The sequence below is a fragment of the Corapipo altera genome, unplaced genomic scaffold (genome assembly GCF_003945725.1).
Source record: "Corapipo altera isolate COAL_440 unplaced genomic scaffold, ASM394572v1 98, whole genome shotgun sequence".
In the NCBI taxonomy this organism is placed as follows: Eukaryota; Metazoa; Chordata; class Aves; order Passeriformes; family Pipridae; genus Corapipo; species Corapipo altera.
Window position 1 is genome coordinate 281,183 of NW_020884914.1, and position 27,944 is coordinate 309,126.

General features: G+C 41.0%; 3 protein-coding genes across 13 annotated transcripts in view; 1 reads left to right on the forward strand and 2 right to left on the reverse strand.

The window, feature by feature from the left end:
- Positions 1-253: 253 nt before the first annotated feature.
- On the reverse strand, positions 254-18,914 carry CCP110 (centriolar coiled-coil protein 110). 9 transcript variants are annotated; one of them, XM_027654748.1, is made up of 16 exons: positions 17,833-18,914; positions 17,360-17,698; positions 16,165-16,321; positions 15,047-15,175; positions 12,077-13,706; positions 10,980-11,104; positions 10,657-10,840; positions 9,844-9,980; positions 9,366-9,482; positions 9,013-9,114; positions 8,632-8,748; positions 8,352-8,431; positions 7,723-7,785; positions 6,749-6,808; positions 6,098-6,180; positions 254-2,544 (listed from the first exon to the last, which is right to left on the reverse strand). In XM_027654748.1, the coding sequence occupies exons 3-16, from the start codon at positions 16,309-16,311 to the stop codon at positions 2,492-2,494; spliced, it is 3,027 nt and encodes a 1,008-aa protein (XP_027510549.1). In that variant the 5' UTR covers positions 16,312-16,321; positions 17,360-17,698; positions 17,833-18,914; the 3' UTR covers positions 254-2,491. The 9 variants fall into 9 exon arrangements, with proteins under 9 accessions (XP_027510549.1, XP_027510552.1, XP_027510553.1 ...); XM_027654751.1 differs by lacking the exons at positions 17,360-17,698; positions 17,833-18,914 and adding exons at positions 5,037-5,082; positions 16,596-16,665; XM_027654752.1 differs by lacking the exons at positions 17,360-17,698; positions 17,833-18,914 and adding exons at positions 5,029-5,082; positions 16,596-16,665.
- Positions 17,664-25,651, forward strand: GDE1 (glycerophosphodiester phosphodiesterase 1). The gene is made up of 7 exons (XM_027654881.1): positions 17,664-17,677; positions 19,029-19,389; positions 20,539-20,714; positions 21,965-22,070; positions 22,783-22,875; positions 23,477-23,688; positions 24,088-25,651. The coding sequence occupies exons 1-7, from the start codon at positions 17,664-17,666 to the stop codon at positions 24,233-24,235; spliced, it is 1,110 nt and encodes a 369-aa protein (XP_027510682.1). The 3' UTR covers positions 24,236-25,651.
- Positions 25,652-26,160: 509 nt separating this feature from the next.
- Positions 26,161-27,944, reverse strand: part of TMC5 (transmembrane channel like 5) — a 28,083-nt gene continuing 26,299 nt past the window's right edge. For all 3 annotated transcript variants that reach the window (XM_027654762.1, XM_027654763.1, XM_027654764.1), the window contains 3 exons: positions 27,587-27,688; positions 27,237-27,282; positions 26,161-26,678 (listed from right to left, as the gene is read on the reverse strand). In XM_027654762.1, coding sequence (XP_027510563.1) covers positions 26,557-26,678; positions 27,237-27,282; positions 27,587-27,688 — 270 coding nt within the window. In that variant the 3' untranslated portion in view covers positions 26,161-26,556. The remainder of the gene's footprint in view (positions 26,679-27,236; positions 27,283-27,586; positions 27,689-27,944) is intronic.

Consider the following 27,944-nt stretch of genomic DNA (forward strand, 5'->3'; position numbering starts at 1 on the left):
GCTGCCCCCGCCCTTCCGCGGGAACCCCCAGCCCCTCAGCGCCCGCCGCCGCCCGCCCCTGCGCGGGTGAGGAACAGGCAGCACCCGGTCCCCCGCCGCCCACCGCCTCACCAGGGGAACGCGGCCATCTTGCGCCCGTCACATGACGCCGCGGGCGGGCGGCGCCTTCCGCCGCCATTTCCCGCCCCGCCCCTCAGAGCGGGGAGAGCCTGAGGGCGGGCGGGGACCGGCGGGAAAAGGACAAGGCGAGCAGTTCTTTTTAAAGATTCAAAGTTTATTGTGCAGAATGCTTTAAGTAAAAAGCAAGACTGGTGAAAAACGAAATAAAAGTATAAAAATAAATAGACTTTTGTAATGGTATCACAATTTCACACAAAATAAAAAGATAAATATGTATAAATACAAAACATCAAGTACAAAAACAAAGCCTGGCACTTGCCAAGAGAAAGGCCTCATGAAAGTTAAAAAAAAAAAAAAAAAAAAAAAAACCACCTTGTGCTACAGTGCTTTAATACAGTGGAAGCATGCTTAAAGACAAAGAAGTTTAGATGTGAAACCCAAGCAGAAAGCAAACATTCCTTTCTACTAACACACTAAACCTATTTGTGCATTAACATAGTGCCTATGCTAATAATAAATACACCACATAAAACATTCTTTAAAAACATCAATCCTATATCAACAGCACCTTTTGTCTCCTATGACACAGGTTACTCTTGCCATTGTTAATTTTTCCCCTGTTGCGATGTATTTCACTCCTAAGGAAAGCTGAGAACCAAAACAGGGCTGTGATGCCCACTGGGTGAGCAGGAAGCTTGCCTTGGGCATTTTCTGTACTACAACTGAGATTCTAAAGCACCACAGCATTTGAAAAAAGGAGGCAGGTCCTACACTGGTGAAAACTTAAAATTTACACCATTAGAGGAGCCTCCTGCCCCAGGCTTTCAAATAAACGCCACAGCAGAGAGCCACTGAGTAGTGTCATTCTTCAAAGTGCTTGGGCAGCATTTTTGCCATTTTCCAAGTACACAATTTGGGTAACTTACTGCATGGTATAACACACCTGTTTTAAACAATGTCACTATCTGCAGAGGACAGACTTGGTGGCAGATAAAAGCTATAACTGGTGCCACAAGCAAGCCAACCACTCATCCCTACCCATGAAGGTAGCATCCTCGTCTCACCATTAATGTTCCTCTTTCATGCTGACTATTTAACACAATGAAATTTTCAGTCTTTTTTCTCTTATATCCATGTCAACACGTTACAAAGCCTCCAAAGTTAGTATGTTATATCAACACTGGGAAATAACAAAATATAACCTATCAGTTCTCTACTGCTGAGGTTACACAAGCAGAGCTTTTCTCTCTAAAACTGTCAACCTCATGTCTCAAGTTCATTAAAAGCAGGTATAGAATTATGCTGCCCTCAAGTTGATGGATAATATCCATCAGTTTGAAGACCAAGGTAAAACATGAGCATGATCATTTAACGTTAGATATTCATAAATATGAAAGATTTCGTTAGGATTTCGTAGGGATTCCCCATTCCCCCAAACCATGAATTCAGCACAAGGGCCTGTTAGATCATGGTAGAAGAGAAATTGCTTAGGAAAAATTGCAACTGTCATCAATGAAATGTAACATATCCGAATTACTATTACAGACTGAAATTACTATTTAAGTCTGAAACAGTAAAACAATTGAAGTCTTGCCTTCTTGAGTTTTCGTAGACCATACATGTCTTCATCGTGGCCAAATGTTGTTTCCATAAGAAAATGCAGTAGACATCAGGGTAAAAAAATCCCAGGACTCTTGGTGGTGGTGATTTGATCTATCACAAGTATAAATGCACAGTTTTGGTTTAGTCAATGAAAGTAGGTCCATCTGCCCAGCACTGAATCTGGATCCACGTCTCTCCAGCTTAGCAGAAATGCAAAACATTTTAGGTCATTAGTACTGCAATTGAAGTAAATCTCATTCATACAGAAAGTACATTCAAAACGGCTGGTGACAAATTCACTGATGTGAGAGTTCACTTTTAAGTTTGGAGGTTTTTTTCCCATTTAGCTGCTTTAACTTTATGGTACGAAACTAAATATATACCCATGACTTGTGGTAGCAATCATACACAGAAATTGCAATTTTAAGTAATGCAAAAAGCATATATCAGACACAAGAATTAGAAAGTGTGAAAAAGTCACAAATTACCTTCATGCTGCCCTGTGGTCGTCTTTAAATAAACAAGACTATGAATGTGTACACACTAGTATTAACATATAAGTTCTAACATGCAATTTTACCACAAGTATTAGAACTTCAAAGTCCTTTATTACTTCAATATGATTGTGTTAATGTGTCATCTGAAAATGACAAAGTAGGTTTATAATTTCTAAATATACATATATGTAAAGAAGATGCAATATTTAAAATCAGTGCTGAGAATGCCATCAGTAAAAAACAGTCAGTTTATCCCAGTGAGTGCTGTCTTCTTAAATTGTCACAACATTTGGCTTCTTTCTTTGGGTTCTTCCTGCATATGCTCCTAAAAATAAGCAGAAACATTACCGTTTTACAATTAATAGTGCTGGATTTTGTAAGAGGATTATCAAAAGAAAATAGCTGAAAAAGTTTAGGACAATTTTTTAAAGCAGTAGTATGTATACAGTGATTACTTTTAAAATATTATTACATAATATTACACCTGAAATGCCTTAGAAAAACCACCTATAGTTTTGAAAGTTATGACACTTTATAGCACTGCCTTCTGCAGTAACTATTCCAAAGTGTTTTCTGCTACTGTTAAAAAATCTACAACTACAATTCATACGTTTTTAAAAGAACTGCCACATCACCAAGACAATAATTAGGTGGCTGATAAGTTTAACTATGCCAAGCACTACTTTTAAACAATCTATCAATTAAAAAAATATTATACAAATCAAATACTTAAAATAACTTTCCTTTTCCCCAGCTGCCACGTTAATTAAACCAAGAAACAGTCGTAGGTTTCCATATGTCAGTATGACAACCAGAATTAGAAGTGCAGTATGAATAAGGCCATCAGGCCTTATAAAAGGAAGGCTGCCCAAGTATAAAAATAATAAATAAGTCTTTACACAGGGAACAAGTATATCCATACATATCTTAACAATCCATACTGTACTATGCATAGCACAAGTATCTTCCAGTAATAAGGGTTCAGCACTGCAAGCTGCTAAAAAGTAGCACAACTCAGCATTCAATAGGTTCAAGCAGTTACCCAGAGTGTGCAGCAGTGTGAGCAAACATTTACACACAGCAGTGAAAATTGTACCACAGGGTGCAGAGCGGTGGGAATGGAAGACAGCCATGGAAGAGAAATGACTACCAGGCAAGTAAATGAATGTGACAAAGAAGTGCCAGTCCTTTTTAGGCTCTTCAGTTACTCTTGGTCAGAGCTGCAGTGGTTACTCACAGGTGTCCAAGGGCTACAGTCAGCAAAGGGCAAAGAAGCTTTGGAAATGCCCAGAGACCTCACCACAGCAGGATCCCTCACACCTCAACAGGTTCCCATACATAAAAGGCATTCTCAGTGGCCCAGCACTCTCCAGTGGTGGACTCTTCAGCTCACCTGGGATCTTGTAGGACAACCAGGCTGACAGGCATGGTGCTTTATTAGAGATTTAACACTACCCCTTAACTCGCCTCAAGTGCCCTCCAAGTTATATAAAAATCTCACACAAATAACAGAGTATTATGTAATAGTATATGGAAGTGCAAAAAAACCCCAGCAATCTAGACTAAGGAACTGCAGAAGGCAAATTCCATTTAAAAAAAAGTTACAGTCTTTCTGAATACAATTATCACCCAACCTTTTCCTGCTATTCACACAGCAGGTCTGAGGCTTCCTGAAGTGCTGGTCTGAACACTGACACACCTCACAGCACCACCTCCTCACACTGCCCTGCTCAGCCTCACACACGTGCGGGAGAGACCACACTTGGCCAACTGCTGCCACCACCCAAATACTCCACATGCCTCATGCCCTGTATTTCTTTTCCACAGAAGAAGAAACCAAGTAGAAACAGAGGAGAAGAACAGGTCTAGTTGTAGGAGCAACCTGATTTCAACCACCTTCTTTCTAACAAAATCAGACCCCATTAAATGCGCTGCCTGGCCCGGCTTGCAGGCAACTGACTGAACATCTTGGTCCTATTTAAACTAATTAAATTAAAAAAAAAAAATCAGCAAATAAGACTCTTCACTGATTCACAAGTTTGTACTTCTGTCTTTAGCACAGAACTTTGGATTGAAGGAGTAAAAAACAACAAAAATTGAATTTAGGATTGCCAGTTGATTCCTAAACAAAATGCCTTCTTGCCAGAAAAAGACAACAACCAGTCGCAGTGGTATTAAAGCTACAAAGCACTTTGCAGACAGAATTTAAAACAACAAAGAGGAGAACAAAGAAAAAAGTTGCATGAGTATATTATTATTTTCTTCAGAGCATTTGTCTCATGTCTAAGCTGAATATATTTATAGCACCTGTATTCTACTAACCCTCCTTCCCTTCTTGCCCCTCTAATAAGCACAGTTCAATTGGTAGTTATACTGCCAGACCTTTCACTATTCACATTTTACCCATCTATTAAGTGTTCCTTTAGAAATAGGTTACATTACTTGTACTAAATGAATAGTAATGTGTAGTCCCTGTTCTTCAGCACTCTCAACTACTAGTCAATAGCACACATTATTGCAAACTTGCAGATGAAAACCTGCCTCAATGGTTACCTCTCGTTGCTAAAATTATATTGCTAACTTTAATTTCTTCTTTATATTTCAGGGAGATTATTTATTATTTTTGCTAATTTTTCTGCAGTGTCACTGAACACAACAGAACAACTGCCTTGCTCCACTTTAGTAGTGACAGCACTGTCAGAAGAACTGACAGCAGAAAAATAAATTAAACTCTGGTTATCATCTCATTGTTTCCTATTTTATCTTCCCCTCTCTCTAAAATGTTACATATATATATATATATGCATACTGCCTTACTATACATCCTTCTGTAGCCACTTCTCTTGACTTCACGAAGTAGTATCTGGGAAAACATCACATTTGAACAGTGTAAAACACACTGCACTAAAACTTTCAGATACTCCTTCCCAGCATTGTCCTGGGGCAGCAATGAATAAGAATTTCCCTTATAGGAAAGGTTTGATACTTAATACATAAAGATAATTCAGATCACTACAGAAAACAGTCAGAATCCTACATTACACATTTGCCCCATTAAGCCCCAAAATTCCCAATTTTTATATTTGCCTTGTGGAGAGTATAAAACTCTATATATTATCTAGAGCATATTTATATTCTCCTTTGAGAAAAAAAAAGTATAATCCAGATCTTAAACAGTTTTAAAACCTTTAAAACTTTACCTTTTCATCAACTGAGGTTTGTCACTTAAGAAATTTACAATCTGATTAAAAAATAGAAACTGTATAAGATGTTTCATAATGTTTTATTCCCTTCATGCCTGAACAGGCTGAAAACAGAGAGGTTCAGCACTATTATCAAATATTTTTAATAACAGGCAACCAATCAATCGTCTCCATGTGCGAGTAAAGGAATATTCTACTTTTAAACTCGGGTCATTAAGTCTCAAACATCCTGCAAGATGCTACAGTAATATATATAATTTTAGGACTGTATGATCACTGAACACCCACTGATGAGTCTGGAATTGTCCTTCCTGTCCTTTCAACAGACGTGTCTACAGAACTAAGACTCAAATGACATGAGATTCTAATCCAAGTCTATTTGGCTACAGTCAGTTTCTCAACAGTTACAGTGAATATGTCTGGCAACCTCTTTTATGACTGGGCATCTGGTGAGTGAAAGCAAATGAGCTGTGCAGCACATTCTATACACTATGTTTATAGAATCTGAAAGTGGATGGTTAAGTTACCAGTCCGTGTTTGTTGAAGAGATAGGTTAGATTTAAGACATAGCAAAGCAGGTGCGCAAGGAAAGGAAAACAATATATTGCCCATTTACTTTGTCTAGATACTAGTAACTTATTTACTATAAGATCCAAGCACCGATTTTCTACACACCTGAAACGGCCTTGTTAGACACTCTGCTCTCTGAGGCCTTCTTTCTATTTTGCTCAACCCCATTCACTGAGGTCTTAAAGGTTCTAATTAAATATAAAAGAGTTAATAAGTCACTTGCAACAAAGTTGAAAGGCTGTATAGAAAAACATGAGACACTATCAAACTGTTTGTAAAAATGTTTCCATGTCAATGTCCCACAGAGCCTCCTCCTGAGTACGGGTGCAGTTTCTATCAACATTATTATGTCTTACATAGATACATTAAGTACAAAAACATCTCCCCGTGAATGGATTTGTAAAACTCTATTCAAGAAACTGATTCCGTTCAGACACTGTGACATTACAGTCAACATATAAAAATACAAATATTTCATTAAGTGGAAGCAAAGCTTCATGGAATGAATGTTACAAATAGAAATGTTGGAACACAGTGTAAATGAAGACATACACAAGAGGGTGACAACATTAAGTATTTTCTTGCAGTATAAGGTCAAACAAAGCTTCATCGCCCTCTTAAAATACTGGGAGAAGTAATTATTCTTTCTTTGAACAACAGTTACACCAGTATGTGTAAATCTTATTGAGCAATCACTGTACTCCTGTGCTTTGCATTTACTTTCACCTTTAGGCTATAAACATGCTGTGCTCTTACCCTTGTCTGCAAAGCAGTCTATGAACCGGGGCATTCTGTCCTTGGTTTGGCTGAAGTATGCTGTTAAAACACAAACCTTTATCAGTGCTTTTTCCCTTTAAAAATAAAAACCTCATAAGGAATATCGAATTATGCATCATGTTTCACACAACAAATTTCAGCAAGGCTAACAGGCTTTGTAATGCACATGACGTGTAGGCAAAGTGGCTGGAATTAAAATTCCAGAAAAGAATTACTACTTCCACTATTTAAAACAAAGAAAGGAAAAAAAAAAGTGCAGGTACAACTCCTTGAACAGTGTCCTGTGTTCCTAGTCACTGATAAGGACATACAGGAAAAAAAGGACTGAGTCAGACTAGTCACTGAAGACTGAACTGCATGAGTAGACAGCATGCCTTCAAAGCTTTTGGGTAAACATGGGACAAAAATTGTTTTTAAGGGATGCCAGGTATCTGACTTTTTATACTAGAAAAAGGTGCAGATAGGCCTCATAAAAGAGTAGCTGCTGTCCTTCTGAACAGCATGTACTGAACACTAATTTCTGTGATCTAAGCAATCAATCACACAATCAAGGAGCAAGCGCTTTCCTTGCAACAGAGAGCCACTTCTTTCCTGACAGCTTCCTAAAGATAAGCATTATCAATGATTCACTGCAAAGTAAAGGGTATTAGGAAAAGTAGTAGTGCCAAACCGAAGCTTAACAGTGTATCTCAAATAAAAACCTTGAACCTGAGCACAGAGACTTAAAGCCATAAATAAATAATTTCTGAAGATAAAGTTTTAGAACTGACTCTGAAGAAAACAAATCTTTTCTAATGAGCTAATAAACACCTTTCTTAGGTCATGCTCAATCAGATTTCATTACTGCCCATCATAATAATACCAGGAATTGAGCTGATTGATGGCAAACCAGAAATAGAGATCACAAAATCACAGTTTCTAAAAGCATCCAAATACCAGTAACCATCACCCACCGGCTTTCAGGAGTTTTTTGTTTTATGATTATTTTTTTACTTGGTATTCCCATTTCTGAAGCCCTAGAGAAACAAAAGTATTGAAACATATTTCAATTAAAAATTCATCATCCAGGTCTTGAACAGAAACACTCATAGAATGCCTACAACAGGAACTACACCTACATGTGTCAGAGCAGTACTACAGATTATCACTTCTTTACTCAAGTGTAGGAGCAAGCGTAACACAACTGTTCAGCCCACTGTGTTGCAGGATAATGCCTGCTACCATTCCCCAAAAAACTCTGCTAGAGATATTGCCAGGCACTTTAAACTGATAAAATCACTTGCAGCACTTCTTACAATTTGCAAATTCAACCACAAACTAAGCACCCACCACTGGAATCTAGCATAAATGCACAACTTAGAACAAATATTTTTCTCCTGTACAAACAAGAAGTCTCTTAAAAGTAAGAGCAGAATACTACTAGCAAGACTCCAAACACCTGGACAGCTTTTTATTCTAGGAGAGATGTTAGCTTGCAAAGCTGTTACTCCAAAAACTTCCTGTAACTATTTCCTATGTCTCCTACTCATCATTTTGTACCCTGCCTCCCTCCTCCCAATCCCAAGGGGAGAGCAGCACATACTTCATGTACTTCTTCCTGTCCAGAGATTTCTGTGTAGCTGTTGAAAGCGTCACTCGCTCTCTCGGGCTCTTTACTTTATCCTAAAATAAATAAATAAATAAATAAATAAATAAATAAACAAATAAATAAATAAATAAATAGATATTGAAGAAAGTTACTTGCAAAAGCATAAACAATTTAGATCTAAGAAATATTTTACAGTGCAAGTAAGAATCTCTTAAATGTAAAATGATTCAGCCTCAGTCTTAAGACAGTTTACACTCTCTGGAACACAACACACCATTTGCCTGAGCATCTTCTCTTTCCGAACTTCACGATCGTGACGCAGAATATTCATCCTTTCTGATGCATCCATTGTAAAAAAGATGTCATGGATGTCATACAGAGCAGCTCGCAGCTGGAAAGAACAATTAAAATTTTAATAAAATATTTGGTTGAGGGAACAGGCCCATGGTTTTGATCATCAAGCTCTTCTCAAACTAAGCAAAACTCTTGGTAATTTTGAAATCTCTCATTGTATCAGCACGAAAATGGAGTCTTCTCTTCACAGCCATAGTTTAAAATTTTTTACTCTAAACAAAATCACTATCAAGGTTTTAGGTATTTATATTGCAAAAGCAGAATAGCTAGGAAAGGAAAAAAACAGTTTAAATTGTGTCACCTGAGCCATTACTCTTTCATGAAGGGATGCATCTTGTGCTGACACACTTCCCCTTTTCAATGGGGCTTCAGACTGAAAATTTTTTATGAATTCCATAGTATCCTGGGAAAGATGAGAAAATAAGATAAAGCACCAAGCATAATCCTTCACAACAAGGCAGTTATTACAAACAGTGCACTTAAGACATAAATTCTTTGACTTGGACCTAAGCAATGCAACACAAACATGTTCATGTAACAGACATTCCCCAATTCTTCTGAAAGCAGAAAATGCGTGATTTCATCTGTCAACTGAAGGCAGGAACAGAAACAAAGAGGAGGAGAGGCTGCATAATACCAAAAAGCTGATCTTACTTTTACAGTTTGCTTAAGATGTTTCAGTTTTTCTGTCTGCAGGAGTCTACGAGTGAGAAATCCCTTTGCCACAGCAGTGATCTTATCAAACTTCATTTGTATCTCTGGACTGAGAACCTTAAAAAAACCAAACATTTTCTAAACTTTTGATTAAAAAAGCAAGAATTATTAATTATTTCTCAAATAACATCAATCACATGACAGAAATTCTCAAGTAAGAAACAAGCTGTTAATAAATTTTTGGCTGGGCCAAAAGTACCTGCTGTAATTTAGAAGAAGTAACGTATTTTTATATGATTATTTTGCATATGTGAATGAGAAAAATATCCTACACAGTTCTTTTATGTAATCAAAGTTGACATAGAAAAGGATACTAAAATTTTCTGCGAGATTTATTACACAGTTATTATAGTTACCAGTCTCTTAGAAAAACACGAAGGTTTTTTAAGATTTATTTATATCTTTTCTTTTTCCTTACCTGAGACCACCTAGTTTTGATTCTATTAGTTGGCCTGGATACTGAGGTTTTTATGACTCCACTACCTGATGGTCCCCAGAGAAAAAATGAAGTTTCACTTGTCGAAGAAAAGGTGTTGGGTGTTGTATGAGCAAAACCTGCATGCAAAGCAGAACACAGAATTCAACACACACTTCTGCCAATAAAGTGATGACTGTCTGTGTGTACACTCAGCTTGGGGGTAGCAGCTTTGTTGACAAGGTAAATTATAGGCAAGAAGCAACCTGAATATTTCTGTTCATTTCCGGGCAAGATTTGCTAAACACAAGACAGAACAAAACACTTCATAATGTTCTGGAACAGGTGAGAGGTGTTCCACAGCTATAGCTGCACTGTCTTGCAGTCAAGATCCCTTGACAGAGCCCCTCTAAACCACCTACACAAATGTGACCACCTGGCCCACTGCTGTGCAGCTCCATGGCATGGGAATGAACCTTCTGGGACGTGACACAAATCCACATCCTCATCCTTGATCAAAAGAGTTTATTCTTGGCTTGTTTTCCCTCAATGTACCCTAAAACAGTTACATAACGAGTAAAGTACATGGAACAGTTTGAGGATGGTTGAATCTGTGCTAAATGCCAGTGACGCAAAGACACAACAGAGACTTTGTTTCACCTGTGCTGTCCACAGCTGAGGGCAGCAGCTGTCCCTGTATCCTGACCAGCCCTGGGGCAGGAACTCATCAGTACAGAGGGGTAGCTAGTCCAGTCAAGCATTGTAGAGCAAAATATATCACAACACTTAAGCTATATTCTTCCCTCCCAGTTTTACCAATGCTGGTGGAGTTTGTGTTATGGACTGTCTCCAGCTGAGACTGCACACTTTCCAGCAAGCCACTTTCACTTTTTTTCCTCCACTCCAACTCCATCCTACTGTTAATATTCACTTTGGAAATCTCTATTTCCGTTGTAGTAACCTTCTTTCCTTTTAACTTTCTCTCCTGCTCTTCCAGTTCCTACAAAAGGAAGATTCAACCATTAGACTAATCTTCTAACTCTGCAAAGCAACAGAATACACATTTAAACCCAACTGCTTCCTGACAAACTTCCATATAACACACAACCTTTGCTTAGAATGCTTCCTTTCAACCTTACCTTCTGCAATTTCTCCTGTTCTCTCTCTTGTTCAGCTATCAGAATGGACAGTTGTTGTGCATGCTGTTCTTCAAGTCTCTTTCTCATTTCTTCAAAGGCCAACATTTTAGTTTTTAAAATATCTTCTGAAAAAATACATAACAAAAAATCAAATATTAAATCACTTCTATGTGGTCTTTGCCAGAGACATACACCCTTTATTGGAAGTAATTGGCATCATCAGTAAAAAATAAAGATGTCTTTGATATCAGGTTTCCTTGATACCAAATTTCCACTGGTAAGGTAAGGTAAAGAACCTCATAATTTACTAAAGTCCTTCAAAATATTTGCATGGTCATATTGGTGGGCTAAGCACATGAATGGAACAGCAGTAACACAAACTCAGCATATATTAAAATAAGGACACAAAAAAATATAGCCCTAAGAATTGTTACACTTACTTGAATGAAATAAAATGATTTATGCCACTTCAGCTTGATTTGGTAGAGACACATACAGACGTAAGAGTCTTGAATTTGAAGAAAATACCTATATAGAGATTTCCAACCCATTAAAAGGTATTTTCTTTTAATTTACACAGGTTGTCTTTTCTTTTTGTGGTCTTATTAAGACCTCATGGAATAAGACAACTTAGCAAAACTAAATTCCAGTTCCTAGATTCAAATGGGAAATAAGTATTTGTGCTGTCAAATTATATTCTTGAGAATAAATACAGAATCCACAAAATTGATGCACAGTGTTTTAGCTGATGTTCCCTCATAAATTGTTTAATCAAGTATTTGTTACAAATAACTGACTCCAAGATTACAGATTTCTGACTCCAAGCAGCTTCTAAGACAGCAATTACTCCACTCTGCAGCCATTAAAAATGGCTCAAGCAACAAGCTGAATTTCAGAACTTGTCATTAAACATTAGAGAAACAATGAGGTTGAGGTTACTGAAAATAATTTACATGCACTAAAATTTTAGCATTTTTATATACATATATACTTAGAAACACTAATGACTAACGATCACTGGGTTTTTTATAAAATATTTATAAACTGAGAATTAAGCAGCACTGAGAAGTAACCCTCAACTATGGGAAATCTTTTACCTTTTGCCATACTTTCAGGGGTAATGTAAACTGATTCCACAGGATATTTCTGCTCTTGCAACCACTGCTTCTCTTGTTCTTCCATTCCAACTCTCAGAACACAGGAACTGGTTTCTGTTTGGCAGTTGTTGGTGTCCAGATCAAGTCTACGTTTTACCTTTTCAAAATTTTCCGGAACCTGCTCATGTGCCGGGGGAACACCTGGAGTATCCACCTGCTGTCGCACGTTCTTGCTCTGCATTAGCAGCGGAGATGGGGTTTCGACATCGTAAGATTTATTGAGTTCCACCGCGGAATTAGATTTAGTGTTTTCTGGCAAAACAGGCGCTTTCACTTCATCCCCAGCTGGGATCTTCTGTGTTACTGCAGACTGACTGACAGCAAACAGCTCAGTCAGTTTTGGAGCTATGATATTAGTACTGGTCTCTACTCTATATGGCCCTCTGCTGTCCAACACCACCTGTCCTTCCACGGTAGCCGACACCATTCCTTTGCTTTCCCAGAGCCCAAAGGAATGGCGATTCGGTTTGCCAGCCCCCAACCCATCGCAAGGGCCCGAAGAATTCCTGTTGACACCAGGAACTCTGCCAGGGCAAACCATATTGAAGTCCACCATGAACTTTGGCACTGATTCGGACACGTTATTTTTATCTGCAATATCTTGCATGATTAAATCCATGGCTCTACCCTTGCCTTTAGGACTTAACTCGTAGGCATTCACAGGGTTATTTATAATGATGTGTCCCATTGATAAAGGTCTTGGGCGCCGTCGGTGCATTTTAGGGCTCATGCTTGGCTCTGGGCTTGGCAATTTGGCATAGGAGCCTGTGAGGCTCCTGACAATGCTACTGTCACGCTCAAACATAGAATTCTTTTTAAATTCTTCATCTGAATCTGAATCCACCAAAGGGGGCGTTCCAACTCTTGTAGGTATGTCCACTTTAGAAAAACTGGATAAAGAGGACATACTTGTGTTATTTGTGTTCATAGAGGCACCTTGGAGAAGGGTATTTGATTTATTAAGACTGGGTTTATCAAGTGTCTGAGTGGTGCAACTCCTGCCTGTAAGCTTTGCTCTCTCCTTCGCAGAGTCGGTGGTTTTAACACCGTCATTTTCTTTATCTGAATGACTTTCACTCATGCTCCTCTTGGAACTGCCTTTTGAGGTACGTTTGGTTTGCTCTCTCTCTATGTACTCCCTGGATTTCTTTATCAGGTTCTGAAGACTCATTACACATGGATCTTGGACATCCTCATCTGACGGCGACCCCGCTCGTCCCTCTTGCTTTTGCAGAGCGTGTGACGTGAGCTTGTGACACAGCTTGTCAGGAGAGGCAGCCCTTGGACAAGGGACATCTTTCAAGAAGCGACTCTCACTTTGCTTTGAAGAAACATTTTCTTCTGTTGGTTTAACTACTTCTGTCACATGTGATGTCCTCTGCCCTGCAGTACCTGATGGTGCAAGTTCTGGTGTCTTTTCCAGGTCCATGGAACCGTGTCTTTCAGGAGAACATACCACATTGACATCTGATAGAGCTGTGAAGTCAGTCAAAGCTTTTGAATCTGAGTCAGGGCAAGAATTCTCAGCCTCCTGTGCGTTCACATCACTCATGTTAAGTCCTTTCTTCATCTACAAATTCAAATTGAAAAAGAAAAAATAACATTTTCAATGAAATCTCAGATTCCTGCAAACTTCACCTGAATTTAAAAAAGTAATAAAAATAAATTTAAAAAATATTAAAATAAATAGTATCTTAAAACCAGTAAAATTTTTCAGTTCAACTGTTACTGATTTCCTACAAATAATACAGAGTTCTTTGCAATAAGTAAGAGGCCATTGGAATTAAAATATAAATTTGAATGATGGTCCACTTGGAATTTTTACTGATACCAAGTATCTGAACACAGAGATGCTCTTATCTTTTTAAAGTAATTTGGATATATTTAATAATTGTATGCCTTCAAAATATCTTGCAAGATTTCTCTTAAAATAAGAAAACGTTTACATCAAATAAGAAATGTAATTGAAAAATTTCAACAAGAAATATGAACTAACCTAAGGACAACTACAAACAAATCAACATAATTACTAATAACAATAGTGGACTATATTTTTTTATTTCTTTACTAATCCAGAGACAACTACATATGAGTTTTCATTTGTTGAGTACTTGAAAAACAAACTTTATTTAAGTAAGAATTACACGTTACTTCCAGCCAGCATTTGTTTAAAAAGATTTTCACAGTACAATTATCCTATGTGCTGCAATTCAGTCATCAAGAAGATACCTTTAAAAAAAAAAAAAAAAGCAAGCTTGCTTATTTTTGTATTGAATGTATGTTCCTGGTCTACTGGTCAAACCCCAAGCCAGATGACTGTTGCCACATAAACTCCAGTGAACAATGCAAAGCAGTGTTGTTTGTCACCTTGGTAACTCAACAAACTCAGTGTTAACTGTACTTGTTTAAGCAACAGGTTAATTTAAAGGTTGCATTACAACTGTTTCAAGGACAACTCCTTGATTAGATGTATTTAATAGTCTTTTCAATTTAAACAATATGGTTGCAGTAAAATTGTAAAGCACACAATAGAATTACAAATTGTTGAGATGGCAATTTTAATTATTTTCTGATTACACTGTAAGCTTGCAAATAAAGCAAGTTCTAACACCAGGGGTTTGTTAATCTGTGTTTACAATCTAGTTGATTCCAACACAGCTACAAAAGCAACATTGTGGTCTGCCTTCTGCATGTAGAAAAACAAGCAGTGAAAAGCAGGTCCCCTCCATTACAACGAGTATCACTAAATAATCAATTATCAGGACACACAGCATGAAATAATAGCAAATGCTGGTTGTGGAGAGTTAACTGCTAATAATTTCAGAAGAGTTAAACCCCAGTACTTTCTCAAAATATCTCTAAACAGATGTTTTCTGTAAAGCTGTGAGGTGGCTTTGGACTAACACTTACCTGGACATTTTCTACAATCTCCTGAACGCGATTCAGCAAAGCTCTGTTCCGGGAGTTCCGTTTCCTGGTCTCCAGGTCCAATGCTTTCTCCTTATATTGCTGTATTTCCTTTTTCTTTTCAAGGCTAAGCTGCAAAACAGAGTGTAAGAAATATGGTTTATATCACTAAATGCAAATTTCAATGCAGAATTACAGAAGTAAATTAGAAAAAAACCCAAGAGAACAAAACAATCAGAAGAATCATCTGAGACTTTGTGCACCTGTTAAATTCCAGTTTCTTGTCAACCGATTATATCTTTTCTAAAGGGAAGATGCACAAAATGCCTTCTTGGCACATGTGCAAATGAACATGAATTTAAAATGTCCATTACAAAAAATTTCCATGAGCATTACATGCTACATTACCAATCTGACACAGGATTCAGACATTTTTTCTACCAAACCTTACAAAAACCTTACATTTGTAAAATAAGAATATAACAATCTTTCATTTAGTCTGCAATTTCTATCATGATTTTTGGACATCGTTGTTAGAGTCTCTCTCCATTCATACTTCCCACCACACAAACAAGAAGTCAGCTGCAGTACTGCAGGAACTACCAACAATCTTCAGCTTGGCTCTGTTTGCATTAGTACAGAATGACTTAACATAATTGATGAGCCTAAGAAATACATCACGGTAAGATGCAAACACATGCAAAAAAAAATTTACTTAAAGGCTTTTAAACCATCTCAGTATTTCCTGTTTTCACCTTTTTTTCGACACTGTTAAACTAACTCACATGTTCAGTATTTGAAATGTCACTATGATTTTATGTAAAGTTAAGCCCAGCTATAACATTTGTCTGTTGAAAACCACAAACATTTCTGCTCCACTTAAGAAGATAACAAATCTCCAGAAATTGCAAGCAATGCAGTCAATGTGGGGGAAAAAAGTATATTTTACCCTTTTACTTTTTAAGATTAAGGGTAGGAATGCTCAGAACACACTAAGCAGCAGGCCAGATGACAGCTCACCCAGATACCTTCAGCAGAATCATTACATGTGCACATCAAAGCTAGTGCCAACAGCAGAGTTAGCACACCAGGGAGGAAAGGGGGGGGAAAAAAGGCCTTACCAGAGGAGAAAGAACAGGGACTCCATAGAAATGAATGAGGGAGATATTTTTGTGCTGAACAGTAAAAGAAGTTTCTCCTTTTATTGCCTCTTCTTGGATTCTGGAAAGATGCTTCTTACAGAATATTTCATAGTCCTCCATCTTCATGTTAACTAAGCTGCAAAGAATAATAACATTACTCCTCCATATACCTCAAAGACCTTGAAAGGAAAACATCACAACTATTTCTGTATCACTGTGTTCTGGGAAACAAATTCTACACCAGAAAACCGAATCAATTTCTCTTGTTCCTATCATTACCAAAAGCTGCAAAGCTGTTCCTTATTTTCCCCTATAAAACTAGAATCTGCATATATGAGCAAAAAATGATGATCACAGGTACGTGGAGAAGAAAGCAAGTGTTGAGATAACGAGGATTTACAGAACTACACCTGCTATAGATAATCTCGATTTCCATCGAAGACTAAACCTTTGAGATCTTCCACAACAATCGGACAAATCCTATGTAAAAAAACCAATAAATAAAATTGCAGCCGAATTGGAAAAAAAAAAAAAAATAAAAAAAGCGCTGGTATCAAAGAAAGAACAGCCCTTATGATTAGGGGGCTGAGAGGCATTTGTGTCTTACTACCGTGAGTCGCTGTCCCGATACGGAGTATACATTCGTCTGTATGAAGAGACGCCAATATTCCCATGGAAAAAAAAAAAACCAAAAACACACAAAGGTAAATTACAGCCTTGTTTCCCTAAAAGCGCCTACACATCTGACACTGCCCGCTCCCACCGGAGCGAACACCCAGAGCCCAGCACCGCCTGGCAAGGCCTGACAGCGCTTTGTTCCCTCGCTCCGGCCCATTTCTGCCCGCCCGCCCCGAGACACCGAGCCCGCCCCAGGCCGGGGCCGCTGCCTCGCCTCCCCGCGGCCCTCCCCGCCTCGGCCCCTGTGCCCCCGGCACAGCCCCGGCCCAGCCCCGGCCCCGCTCGGTACCTGCGCGGGGCTCGCACCCGGCCCGGCCCCGCTCCCGCGGCGGCGCTGCCCCAGCGCTCCCCGGCAACCGCCGCCCGCCCGCCCGCCCGCCCGCCGGCCGCGCTCCGAGCGCTGCGAGCACAGCGAGCACAGAGAGCACAGCGAGCCCCGCCCCGCTCCGCCCCTCGCTGCGCTGCCGCCTCCGCGGCCCACGACCTGGGGACAAACCTCTCGGCTCGGCCTGTCGCCGTCTGCAGAGCACTTCACAAAACAGAGCCCTTCACACAACAGAGCCCGCGGGGCAGCTCTGCCGTGGTTAGGCGAGCGCCCAGCAAAGGCAGCCCCTGCTCACAGGGATGAGAGGGGATGGAGCACCATCCTGCTGCTCGGATTTCCAACCATTTCCACTCGTAGCTCTCCCAGACAAGTTCCCCTGTTAGCACAGGTGAAGTCTGTTCTGCTTTATCACATTAAATATCACACAGCTGTGCAGCCCTTGTATAGTGCAGTCCTTCTATAGTCAGGACAACAAATGTGCTGCCACAGGTATCAGTTTCATGGAACACGCTGTGATGAGGAAGATAAACATGAGCACCTGTTCACAGGTTCTGTCAGGAGAGCATCCTGGTGTCATTCCAGACACCTTATCCCTCCTTCCCACCCGGCAGCCAGCCGCCAGTCCACGAGCAGGTAACACTCACCCAACAGGCAGGTCAGGTGGAAGGAAAATCCACACTTGTTCACCAGCACTTAGTCCAAGCAAAATAAATTTAAATTTATGGAAACATCTAATTTCCAGTGAGTATTTAGAGCTGTTAAAGCTGTCATTCTTGTTTCAAAAAACAACCTTGTCGTCTGTTACCTCTTCAATATGTTAATGATTGTTGAGGGTTTCTTTTTTTAAATCTTCATCTTTAATCTTAACGAATGCTGTTGTTTATCAAAAGATTTTTTTAAATATGTATGACATCTAATTAGACACTCCATTATTTGTTATGCATATGCATTTATCGCTCTGTTTTTTCTTCAGCTACACCTGGCAGAAGCACAAAACCATGAAGAGAATATCTGAGATGCTCAGAACCAGCTAGGACAGTATGTGACAAATATTCATCTCAGGTATTAAAAAAATTTAGGTCCAGTTTAGAAGATTGCCCGGTGCCTGTTCCACCTCTGGTCTGTAAGAGTTTCTCACTACAAAGTCAGTTTTTTCGCATTCTCTCCCACAGACACGCACACCAGGAAAAAGAGTCAAAGTCCTCATTTATGTTAATACAAATCTAACACAAGCTATTTCCTCAGCTTTGCTCTTCTGCTTCTAGACTGCAGAAACCCAGTTTCTAGAGCCTTCACTTCACTGTTTTCCTGCCTTGTTGCTCTTCCCTGTGGATTCTTTCCAGCTGTTTACCCTTGTGTCAGGTAGTAAAGGTGACCTTCCCTGTCCAGCCTCTGTCCCGGCAGGAGGGCACTGCCTCCTCCTCCAGTGGCTCCCGGGCTCTGGCCTGTGGGCAGGCACGAGTGGGCAGCCAGCTTTATAAGATATACAATACATAACGCTGTATACAAAATCACAGCAATTAAGTGGAAAATAAACACTATTGATGCTACGTTTCTAACAAGCTAGCATAGCCGCGAAAGCCCTCATCGCTCCCCAGACACACAGCTGCTGTGGCTGTGCGACTCTTTGGACAGCAGAACTTCCCTCCCATTAACGCTATTTCCAAACACACACCCCACCCCAGCACCTTCCGCCCCTTTTATCGGAAACACCGCACGGTTCCCAGCAGCGCCGCCGGGCCCGTCCCTGAGGGATTACCCGAGCTCCGCCCCCAGCGCGGGTGGGCGGCCGTTGGCGGGCGCTGCGGGCGCTGATTGGCTGCGGGCGCTGACGGCCGAGTGCTGATTGGCTGGCGCCGGGCGCGGGGCGTTGCCGTCGCCTGTGTTCTGAGGGGAGGCGGCGGCCGTGGGTCCGGCCTGATCCCGGCCCCGGCCCCGGCCCGGCCATGCTGTGCCACGGGGACGGCCTGCTGAGCTTCCTGACGGCGCTGCTGGTGGTGGTGCTGGCGCTGAGCCGCAGCCCGGCGCTGGCGTGCCTGCTGCCGGCCGGGCTGTACGTGGCGCTGCACCTCCTGTCGCTGGAGCCGCCGGCGCCCCGGAGCGCCCAGCGCGTCCTGCAGCCCCGCGGCACCGCCGCCCGCGTCGCGCACCGCGGCGGCGCCCACGACGCGCCCGAGAACACGCTGGGGGCCATCAGACAGGTCAGGGCACCCGGGGGCCGGGCGGGGCCTGGGGCGGGGGGTGGAGTTGCGAGGCGGAGCTGCCAAACGGTCCGCGGGGCCTCGCGGAGCCCACATGGCCTGGTGGGTGAGCGGTGAAACTGGTGGGCAGCGATACGGTCTGGTGGGTTGTGTTCGATGATGCGACCTTCCTGCAGGCGCCAAGCCTCCCTCATCCTCAGTATTTCCAGATGTTCTTCTAGCATCCGCAGGAAGCCGTGTGGCTGGTCGGTCCTTCATCCCCAAGGGGATTCAGATAAGATCTGAGTCCTGTGGGAGCTGTTATAGCCTTAGTGCTGATGGATATTTCAACAGTACAGCAGTTATGAAATACTGTCTTTGGCTGATGTGGCAACAGCACACAGAGAGAGGACAGCAACTCGGTAGCAGGTTGTGCTTTTTAAACCTCGAAGATCTGTAATGAGAATCCAGAGTTCTGGGAAACTCTGATACTGGGAGAACTTCACTGTGTGCAGCCCTGCCATGACTTACTGCTGCCCCACCTGCAAGGCATCAAGGCACAGCCAGGGTTCACAGTGTTCCTGAGTGGGTTACCTCTAGTGCCTGCCTGGCATTTGTCTTTCTGGTGCATTGTACCTTTTCCCAGGAGGGCGTTTGGCTTTCGGAACAATTGGTCTTGATTGCACTTCACTCGAGTGTTTTCCTGAGGAGTCCCTGGGAAAGAGCCAGGGCAGAAGCAGGATATATGAAATGTTCTAAGGCAGCCTGGCTGCTTCTTCCTCAGAGAGGAGTGTTTGCTGTTATCCTGTAGATTTTGTAAATTGTAGGCATTTGATTCCCTTCTTTTTTAGAAGATGACATAAGGACTCCAGGGTTATTACATCAGAAGGAGTGAGCAGGATTCTTTTCTGCATTTTTATCCTGAAACAATCCCAATCCCAACATTATCACTATGGTTTTATCTCTAAAATACATTATATTTCTGTTGATCTATGAATGCTCTCACAATGGCTTGGATAAAACCTGCTTTGCTCTGCAGGTAAAGCTTACTGAAAATAACATTATTATTTCATTTTTTTTTCCCCAGAACACAAGCTAATTATAGCTGTGCCTATGTCATATATACAAAGCTGTCTCTTGTGTATGTGATTTTTAAAATTTTTTTTTAAGGCAGCTGAGAATGGAGCAGCGGGTGTTGAGGTGGATGTTGAATTTACTGCAGATGGTGTTGCCATTCTAATGCACGATGATACAGTGGAAAGGACAACTGATGGATCTGGAAGACTGTGTGACTTGACTTTTGATGAAATTAGGAAGCTTAATGCATCTGCCAAACACAGGCTACGGTAAATGATCTATGGCTATTCTGAAATTACAATTTGAACAGTGAAAAATACCATTCTTGAGAAACAGAATTATTGATTTAATCTATCACTGATGAAAATTTTTGTAAATTTAAAACTTAGTCCCATATGTTACTTTGATTATAGAAGCATATGAGACTATATCTTCTAACCCATTGTTACAATAGGCACACTGAAGAAGAGTCAAGATAACTGGCTTTCAAGGACAACATTCCGAGGCATCTAATGTGAAACAGGTCAATCTCTACAAAAGCTTGTCCTAAATTGACTGCAGGACACTAAAGATGTGGGGAGCTTCATGATATGTCAAAATTGGCTCTAGGAATTGCTTCAAAAATTAATTTTGTTTGCTTATATTTCTTGACTGATTGTGCCTTGGGGATTCTAAGCATCATGTTTATACTGTTGAAAAGGAGCCAGACAGATTCTAGGTGTCTCACTGTGACCCCCATGGCTGATTAGGTCCTTCCCGGGCGCATGCAGGGGAAAATGTTTTTATACATTACTAAAAATTTGCTAACACTGCAACTTCTGCAGTATTGTAAGTGAATCCTTTTCAGAGGAAGAACTTGTAGTGTGTGCTCCTGAGACACTGGATTAAGGAATTCCAGCCTCCTGTAAATGTGCCACCCGTGGGTCCGTGGTACAAGAGTATCTTCCCCTTTACTGGAAAGGTGATCACCTGAGCCACACAGAGAGAACTTCCACACAGGCAGCGACTGCTGAGCAGCTGTTGTTCACTGTCACCGTGTCAGGAATCCTTTATTGATGGGTGAAGCTGACTGTGCTGCCTCCTCAGCTTGTCTTGCCTGTTCTGCCAGGATCTGTGTTTCTGGCTCAGGGCTGGGGAGCACAGTCAGAGCAGGAGGAAGGCAGCAGTTGGGACTGAATGCTTGTTTGTAGGAGTTGGGGAAGGAGGTGAAGAACTGAGCTTAGTGTTTGGATGCAGAACATGGGGCTGGTGAGCATCAGATTAGAACTTGAATTTGGAAGGATTTAATTGTGGGATTAATCAGTGAGATTCTGAGGGAAAAGGAGATGTGTACATATCCCTCTACATGTGCAGTCTTACTGGGTGAGAGAGACACTGCTGCCACTACTTGATCCCAGTTCTAGTGCTACTGTAGCAAACTGTGTTTAGGAAACAGCTCTGTGGTTGGGGGTACGTGTGCCTGTGTGTGTATGTGCACGTGTGTCTTGACTGCATTCCAGTGATTTGTCCATTTCTACAGGAGCAAATTCCCAGGTGAAAAGGTACCAACCCTGAGAGAAGGTGTTGTGGAGTCCATGCGTCACAACCTTACAATCTACTTTGATGTCAAAGGCCATGCAGATCAGGTACTGCTCACTTATCAGGACGCCTTCCCTCACACCTTCTGTGGGTTTCTAGCCTGCTGTTGTGTTGGTCTCAAACTGATACATCTGGTACCCACCCTTCTTGAGTATGGGCGGGACTGGGCCTGCTGTTTGTGTCATCCAAAGTTGTTCTGGGAAGCTGCAACTTAAAATTAGCACAAGGTGTGTGTGAGTGTTACGTTCAACTCCCAGCACCACAGTGAAACAAAGCAAATTGAGTTTGCTGCCTGTGCTGGGGGGAGCCAGCACCTCATCCTCAGCCTTCAACAAGGGATCTGTAATTTGCATTACTGAAGGCAGATGCAGATGATCAGTCATTAACATTTTATGCAAATTAGAATAATTTTTTCTTTAGCATAGCAAAATATGGAAATACATTCATTTTCCTCTTGAACTAAACCCCGAGTAGTATGTCAGAATTATATCCACACTGTCTTTAAGGGTATTTCAAACACTGAGAATGCTGCTTCTTGTAAACAGAATCACAAAGAGGACTTCTGTTGCAAAAAACCAAAATGTCATTTCTGTGTTACTACTATAAGCAAGATGCTATTTTTCTTCTTCCCCCTTTCTATTTCAATCTTGCTACACAAAACTGGAAAATGTTTTTAAAGGACGTTGTTCTAGAATGACTCTGCAGTGTAAATATGAGTGTATGTATAAATATAACCCCTGTGCGTGTCTCTCATTGTAGGCAGTTGATGCCCTGAAACAACTCTACCTGGAATTTCCACAGTTGTATGACAGCAGCATAGTCTGTTCCTTCATGCCAGATGTTGTTTATAAGGTGATGTTTCCTAAAAGTTTATTTTGGATTTTTTTAGTCCTGCCTGGTAATTTCATTGTGGTATAAAATTCCCAGTTCCAGGTTGCTTTTGGGTTGTTAAAATTGCCAAGACTTTTAAAAGCAAATGAAGCATAATGCATAATCTTATTAGATCAGTCTACTCATTAAAGGCTCATGTGAATCCACTGTAAGTCCGTCCATTCTGAAAGCAATGCAGGAAAAAGTGTGTTGCCATTACAGTTGGTGTGTGGCCAGGTATCTGTGTGCAAGGTACCTGCTACATAAACCTCTTATTTTGATGTAAACATAGACTATTCTTAAAACTGTTTCCTAATTGTCATTTCCACTGCTACTTACTATGTATTTCATTCCAGTATATACATTGCATGACTGCTGTGTAATTTTTTTAATATAAGAGCAGGTGCTTACTCAGTATGTTTTAAAAAAAAAAAAAAAAATCTCATAAACAGCTTTCCAAAATAGTTACAAAAGGACCTGGAGAGGAAGGGGAGAAGGATTGTGGTAGAGAAAATCTCAAAAATTGTATGTAATGCATCTGAGCTTGTGGATGAATTCCAGTCTTTTCTCCTCGGTCTTGCAGATGAGACGAGCTGACAGAAAGGTCGTGACAGCCCTTACTCACCGGCCCTGGCACCTGAGTCACCTGGGAGATGGGACACGCCGCTTCCGTTCCTTCTGGAAACACTACTTGTATGTGGGGATGGATATCATTGTGGATTGGAGCCTACACAGTTTCTTGTGGCGATTGTGTGGGAATTCAGCTTTCCTCATACAGAAAAATTTTGTTTCTCAGTAAGTGTTAAAGCTTGCTCGTATACCAGGAGATATTAGCATTCTATTATAGGGTGGAGTTAAAGCAGTATGTGCTTATCAAAATGTTCCATTTAGTGTTGGGTAAGGTTGTTTTGACAGTTTCTTTACTCCATGCTATTTTATTATTTTAAGCCTCTGTCTTTTTATTCTGAATTTTTATCTTATGTTAGATTTTGGGTTTACTTTCAAAGAGGAAAACTGTTGCTTTTTCCTGTTTACAATAACAAAGCACGAAAAGATGATGTTGCAAAAGAGGACACGCTGTTGTTCTTGGTGCCATACTGACGCAAGACTAAAACCCTGATGTAGCTTCAGCACTGTCTGCCTTCTCTCTGTGGTTGTGTCAACCTCCTCTTAGAGTGTCTTCATCCCTTGCAGGGACTATGTAAGTCACTGGTCTTCAAAAGGAATTCACGTGGTTCCCTGGACAGTGAACACGTTTGCAGAGAAAAACTACTTAGAAAACGTCCTTGAGTGCAGCTACATCACTGACAGCCTGGTGGAGGACTGTGACCCTCACTACTGACCCACCTTGCACTCCCTCCCCAGCCTGTCCATTCACCATCCACAGGGCATCCAGCAGTGCCGATGGACCACTATAACAATGGTTCTGGGAAAAGGCAGAGCAGCAGTTTTTTTCTGCCTGTGGTCAAGCCTCAAATGCAGAAAACCCTTCTGGGGCACTGGACAGAGCTGTGGTGCAGCCACACACAGTCTGAGGGAATTGCTGTAATGTGAAAGAATCGGATTTGACAAGCAAACTGGGCCAAACCTTGTCTGTGCAGGTGGCTTTATAATTCTCTGACTATTCCTTTGCTGTGTTTAAATTCTGGTTATAAATTCCTATTAGCAATTTTTGTTGTCAAAATTTAAAGTCATACCTTGATTTTAGTAATTTTAACAGCATGATCTAAAACTGTATAATAATTTGAGGTGGATTTATGGTGTCTTTAAGACATCTACATTGCTGTTCTTAAAACAGAACCTGAAAGTAATGGTGCCAATAAAGAGGGTGAGTATATTTCCCTCCCCTGCATGGAAAGATGGCTGTGCTGCATCCTGACAAGGAAAAAAAAAGCCACCTTTCCATGTGGAATGTGAAGGCTATGAGAATTAACAAATAAAACTTGTTTAGCTTCTTATCTTCCAGACTTTTTAGAAGAGCTAAGGGAGGATAGGAAACTGTTTCTTCTAATGACACAGCACATGAATGTATTTATTTTTAAAAGAAAGGTACATATGGAGTGCTGGTAAGAGGTAGAACAAATGGAGCTGACATGTCTTTTTAGTTTGCTTATTGTTTGCATGATTGAAGGGCACTCAAAGGGTTATGGAAACTGTAATCCAGATTTAACTTGAACTTCCAAGAGTCTGCCATTACAATAAACAAGTATCTGAGAACTCATGGGAAGGGTATTCTTTTTGAGCCATGCAGCAGTGCCTTGGTGTAAAATGTCAAAATTAGTGCAGATTCATGCTATGTTCTGCCAGGAATGATGGATTTTCTGGTTGTATCTTGAGCTACATACAAGCACAAAGAAGCACAAAGGAGGTGCTTTTCCTTGTCAAGAAGACAAGGACCTCTTCCATTCATGTCACTCATCCACCCTGCACTGCAGAAGCAACAATCTCAGCCTTCTGGTGCACATCCTATAGCACATGTGCATTATGTTCAGCTTCTGTCCAGCCACTTCAGTGAGTGCTGTAGCCTCTACTGTTAACTGCTGAGCCTGACAGGAGCTCCCCACATGGCCACTGAAGGGCAAAAGACTTCGTGGCAAATGGTCCTTGCTCCAAAGGTCCAGTTTTAGTTGTTGCTGGAGTTGCTGGCACTGCTGAGTCACATCCTCAGTGCAAACTCCAGGCCCACATCCAATACTCACAGCCAGACTGCACAGCTTTACACACAGGGAAATAATAAAATTGAATCTCTGGTCTTGCACTGTGTGTGAAGTTTGTCGTTTTTTCTGTGCCTTTGGGGGCTGGTTTTGGGTTGTCTTTAGCCTAAATTACAAGCAAGAGTAAAAGATGTCCCTCATTTTTATATCCAAAGTAATGAGGGAGGAATAAACCAGGCAGTAGTAGAAAATGGGCTAAACAAAACAAATTATCATGATGGTAAAGTTGTGACTCTGAATAAAAAGAAGCTGAACCGTGTCTCAGTCATGCACGGTGAAAAAATAAATCTCTGTTGTGTTACTTCCAATCAATCCTTTATGGGAAAAGATGTGAAAAATTTTAGTTTACAGGCAGTGGTTTTACAGAGATGAGAATTTTGATAAGTAGTCACTCTTATGAGTTCTGAGAGCTTTTAACATTAAAGCTGCTTTTGAGTAACTGTAACAAACTGTAAAAATGGCACAGAAAAGTGAAAATGGAATGGAAGTTTAACCTCATTCACACAAATTATTTCCCAGCCATTACAATCTGAGTCATTAAAAACAAGTGCACTTTAATTTCTTTCTATGTTTATTTAACCAATACATCAGGTTTGGTTTAGATCAGATAAAAGCAGTTTAAACGATGTAACTGATACAAAAATATTTTTAAACCATAACTTTTATTTACAATTAGGCACAAGTTTCCTTATATTCAGTCAAGAACAAGTGGCCAGCTGTGCAGGGAGCCTCACTGCATCGAGGTGAGTGTCACCAGAATACCACTGCTGCAAAACAAACCCATCACACAGGATATTCCCTGTCACAACAAACTGCAGTTGGGATGCATTTTGTTCTGTTTATTGTCCCATTTAGAGGTAAAAATATGTTTGAGTGATTCTTTGAGTCATTAGTGCAAAAGAATGTTGCTTTCTGCAGGACACCCATCAGTTGTACTGACTGTGCTTGCTCAGGGTTGAAAATATCCTTCATCATCATCATCGTCGTCCCACTGAGCCGCTTCTCTGGCGCGCAGGGCGAGTGCCACGGCCTCGGACATGCCACTGCTGCTGGGCTGGGCTGGCTCCCCATCTGTCACCACAGAGGCATTGTTAACTGTGCTGACATGGTGTAACCACCACCCCCATTAAAAAGCCCCGTGTTATTTAAGGGTCTCATCTGCCAAGTATTTGGAATGAAGTGACATGATTGTGTAAACTGGGAATAGCTCAGACAACCATGCAAGATCCTGTAGCTGTTTTTTTTCTGAACATGATGATGTCCTAGGGAGTCTGCATCGTTATTAACCTCTTCTGAGATCACACCAAGATGTGAAGCCCGTCTCTGAAGTGATTTAATGTTCTTGTCTGTGGGTGCTCCCATAATACAAAATGGCTCCTTTGCCCAAGGAAATTCCACTTTCTGGTATACAGTCTTCAGAAGTCACCATCAACACCAGAACAAGCTACCAATAAACACATCCTATAAAAAATGTTCACCCCAGAAACCCAATCTTTTTGTTTTCTCTCTGTACAAGATGCTAAAAGCTGTGTCCCTGACATCCAGCTGTTACACGCTGTGTCTCTACGACAAACATTCTTACTGAGCTGAACTTCTGAGAGCTTTCTGTGTTTCATCTTTGTTGCTTACCTAGTGGGAAGTCAGTGCCACTTGAGATCCCAGCAGAATAGGGATACTGAAAACAAAATTCACAAGCAGGTTTAGGTCATGATTTCCCTCATGTGCCTGTTATCTTCTATTTAAAAAAATACCAGTTACCTGTTACAAAGGCATACTCTCCAGGTCTTGAGCAGGTTTGTGATTAGAAGTGTTCCAACAGCTATTCTGATTACACTTTTATACCTGCTCCAATTAATCTTTAAGGTTATTTTCCATGCACACAGGATGGCCTCTTTGCTCCACATACACCCATTGTCTGTATCACCCCCCAGATTCTATATAAGGAAATCTAGCAGGTTTCCCTCTTTTGACCATCTCACCTCTGTGTAGGATGTGTTTTGGTCTCTGTCAAATGCCTCTCCTGGGTAGCCTGGCACTTGCTGGGCAGGTTGCCTGGATGGGTGGTATGAAGAGGAGCTTCTCTGAAAGACAGAGTATTTGACATTAGCAGTCTGTATTCTGGCTTCCAGTTGTGACTTTATGGTCAGCAGCGCTCATACCCTTGTTTGAGGGAGTTTGCCTTTCTATTAGATCCACAGTGAGATTATTCTGGCATCTCCTTTTGAAATCTGACCTTAACAACTACAAGCATATCCACACTTCATAGTCTACCAAACCCTCCTCTCAGGAGTCCCACTTGTGACACTGGACACAGCCACTGGTTGTTTGAAAATCCCC

Coding starts and splice junctions, on each gene's coding strand:
- GDE1 (XM_027654881.1), top strand. Junction 19,390..20,538: donor CGCTGGGGGCCATCAGACAG/GTCAGGGCACCC, acceptor TTTTTTTTTAAG/GCAGCTGAGAATGGAGCAGC. Junction 23,689..24,087: donor CAGAAAAATTTTGTTTCTCA/GTAAGTGTTAAA, acceptor CATCCCTTGCAG/GGACTATGTAAGTCACTGGT.
- CCP110 (XM_027654746.1), bottom strand. CDS start 16,621: ATGGAAATCGAGATTATCTATAGCAG. Junction 9,981..10,656: donor CACAAACTCCACCAGCATTG/GTAAAACTGGGA, acceptor CTTTGCATGCAG/GTTTTGCTCATACAACACCC. Junction 6,809..7,722: donor CAAAAAACTCCTGAAAGCCG/GTGGGTGATGGT, acceptor GTGTTTTAACAG/CATACTTCAGCCAAACCAAG.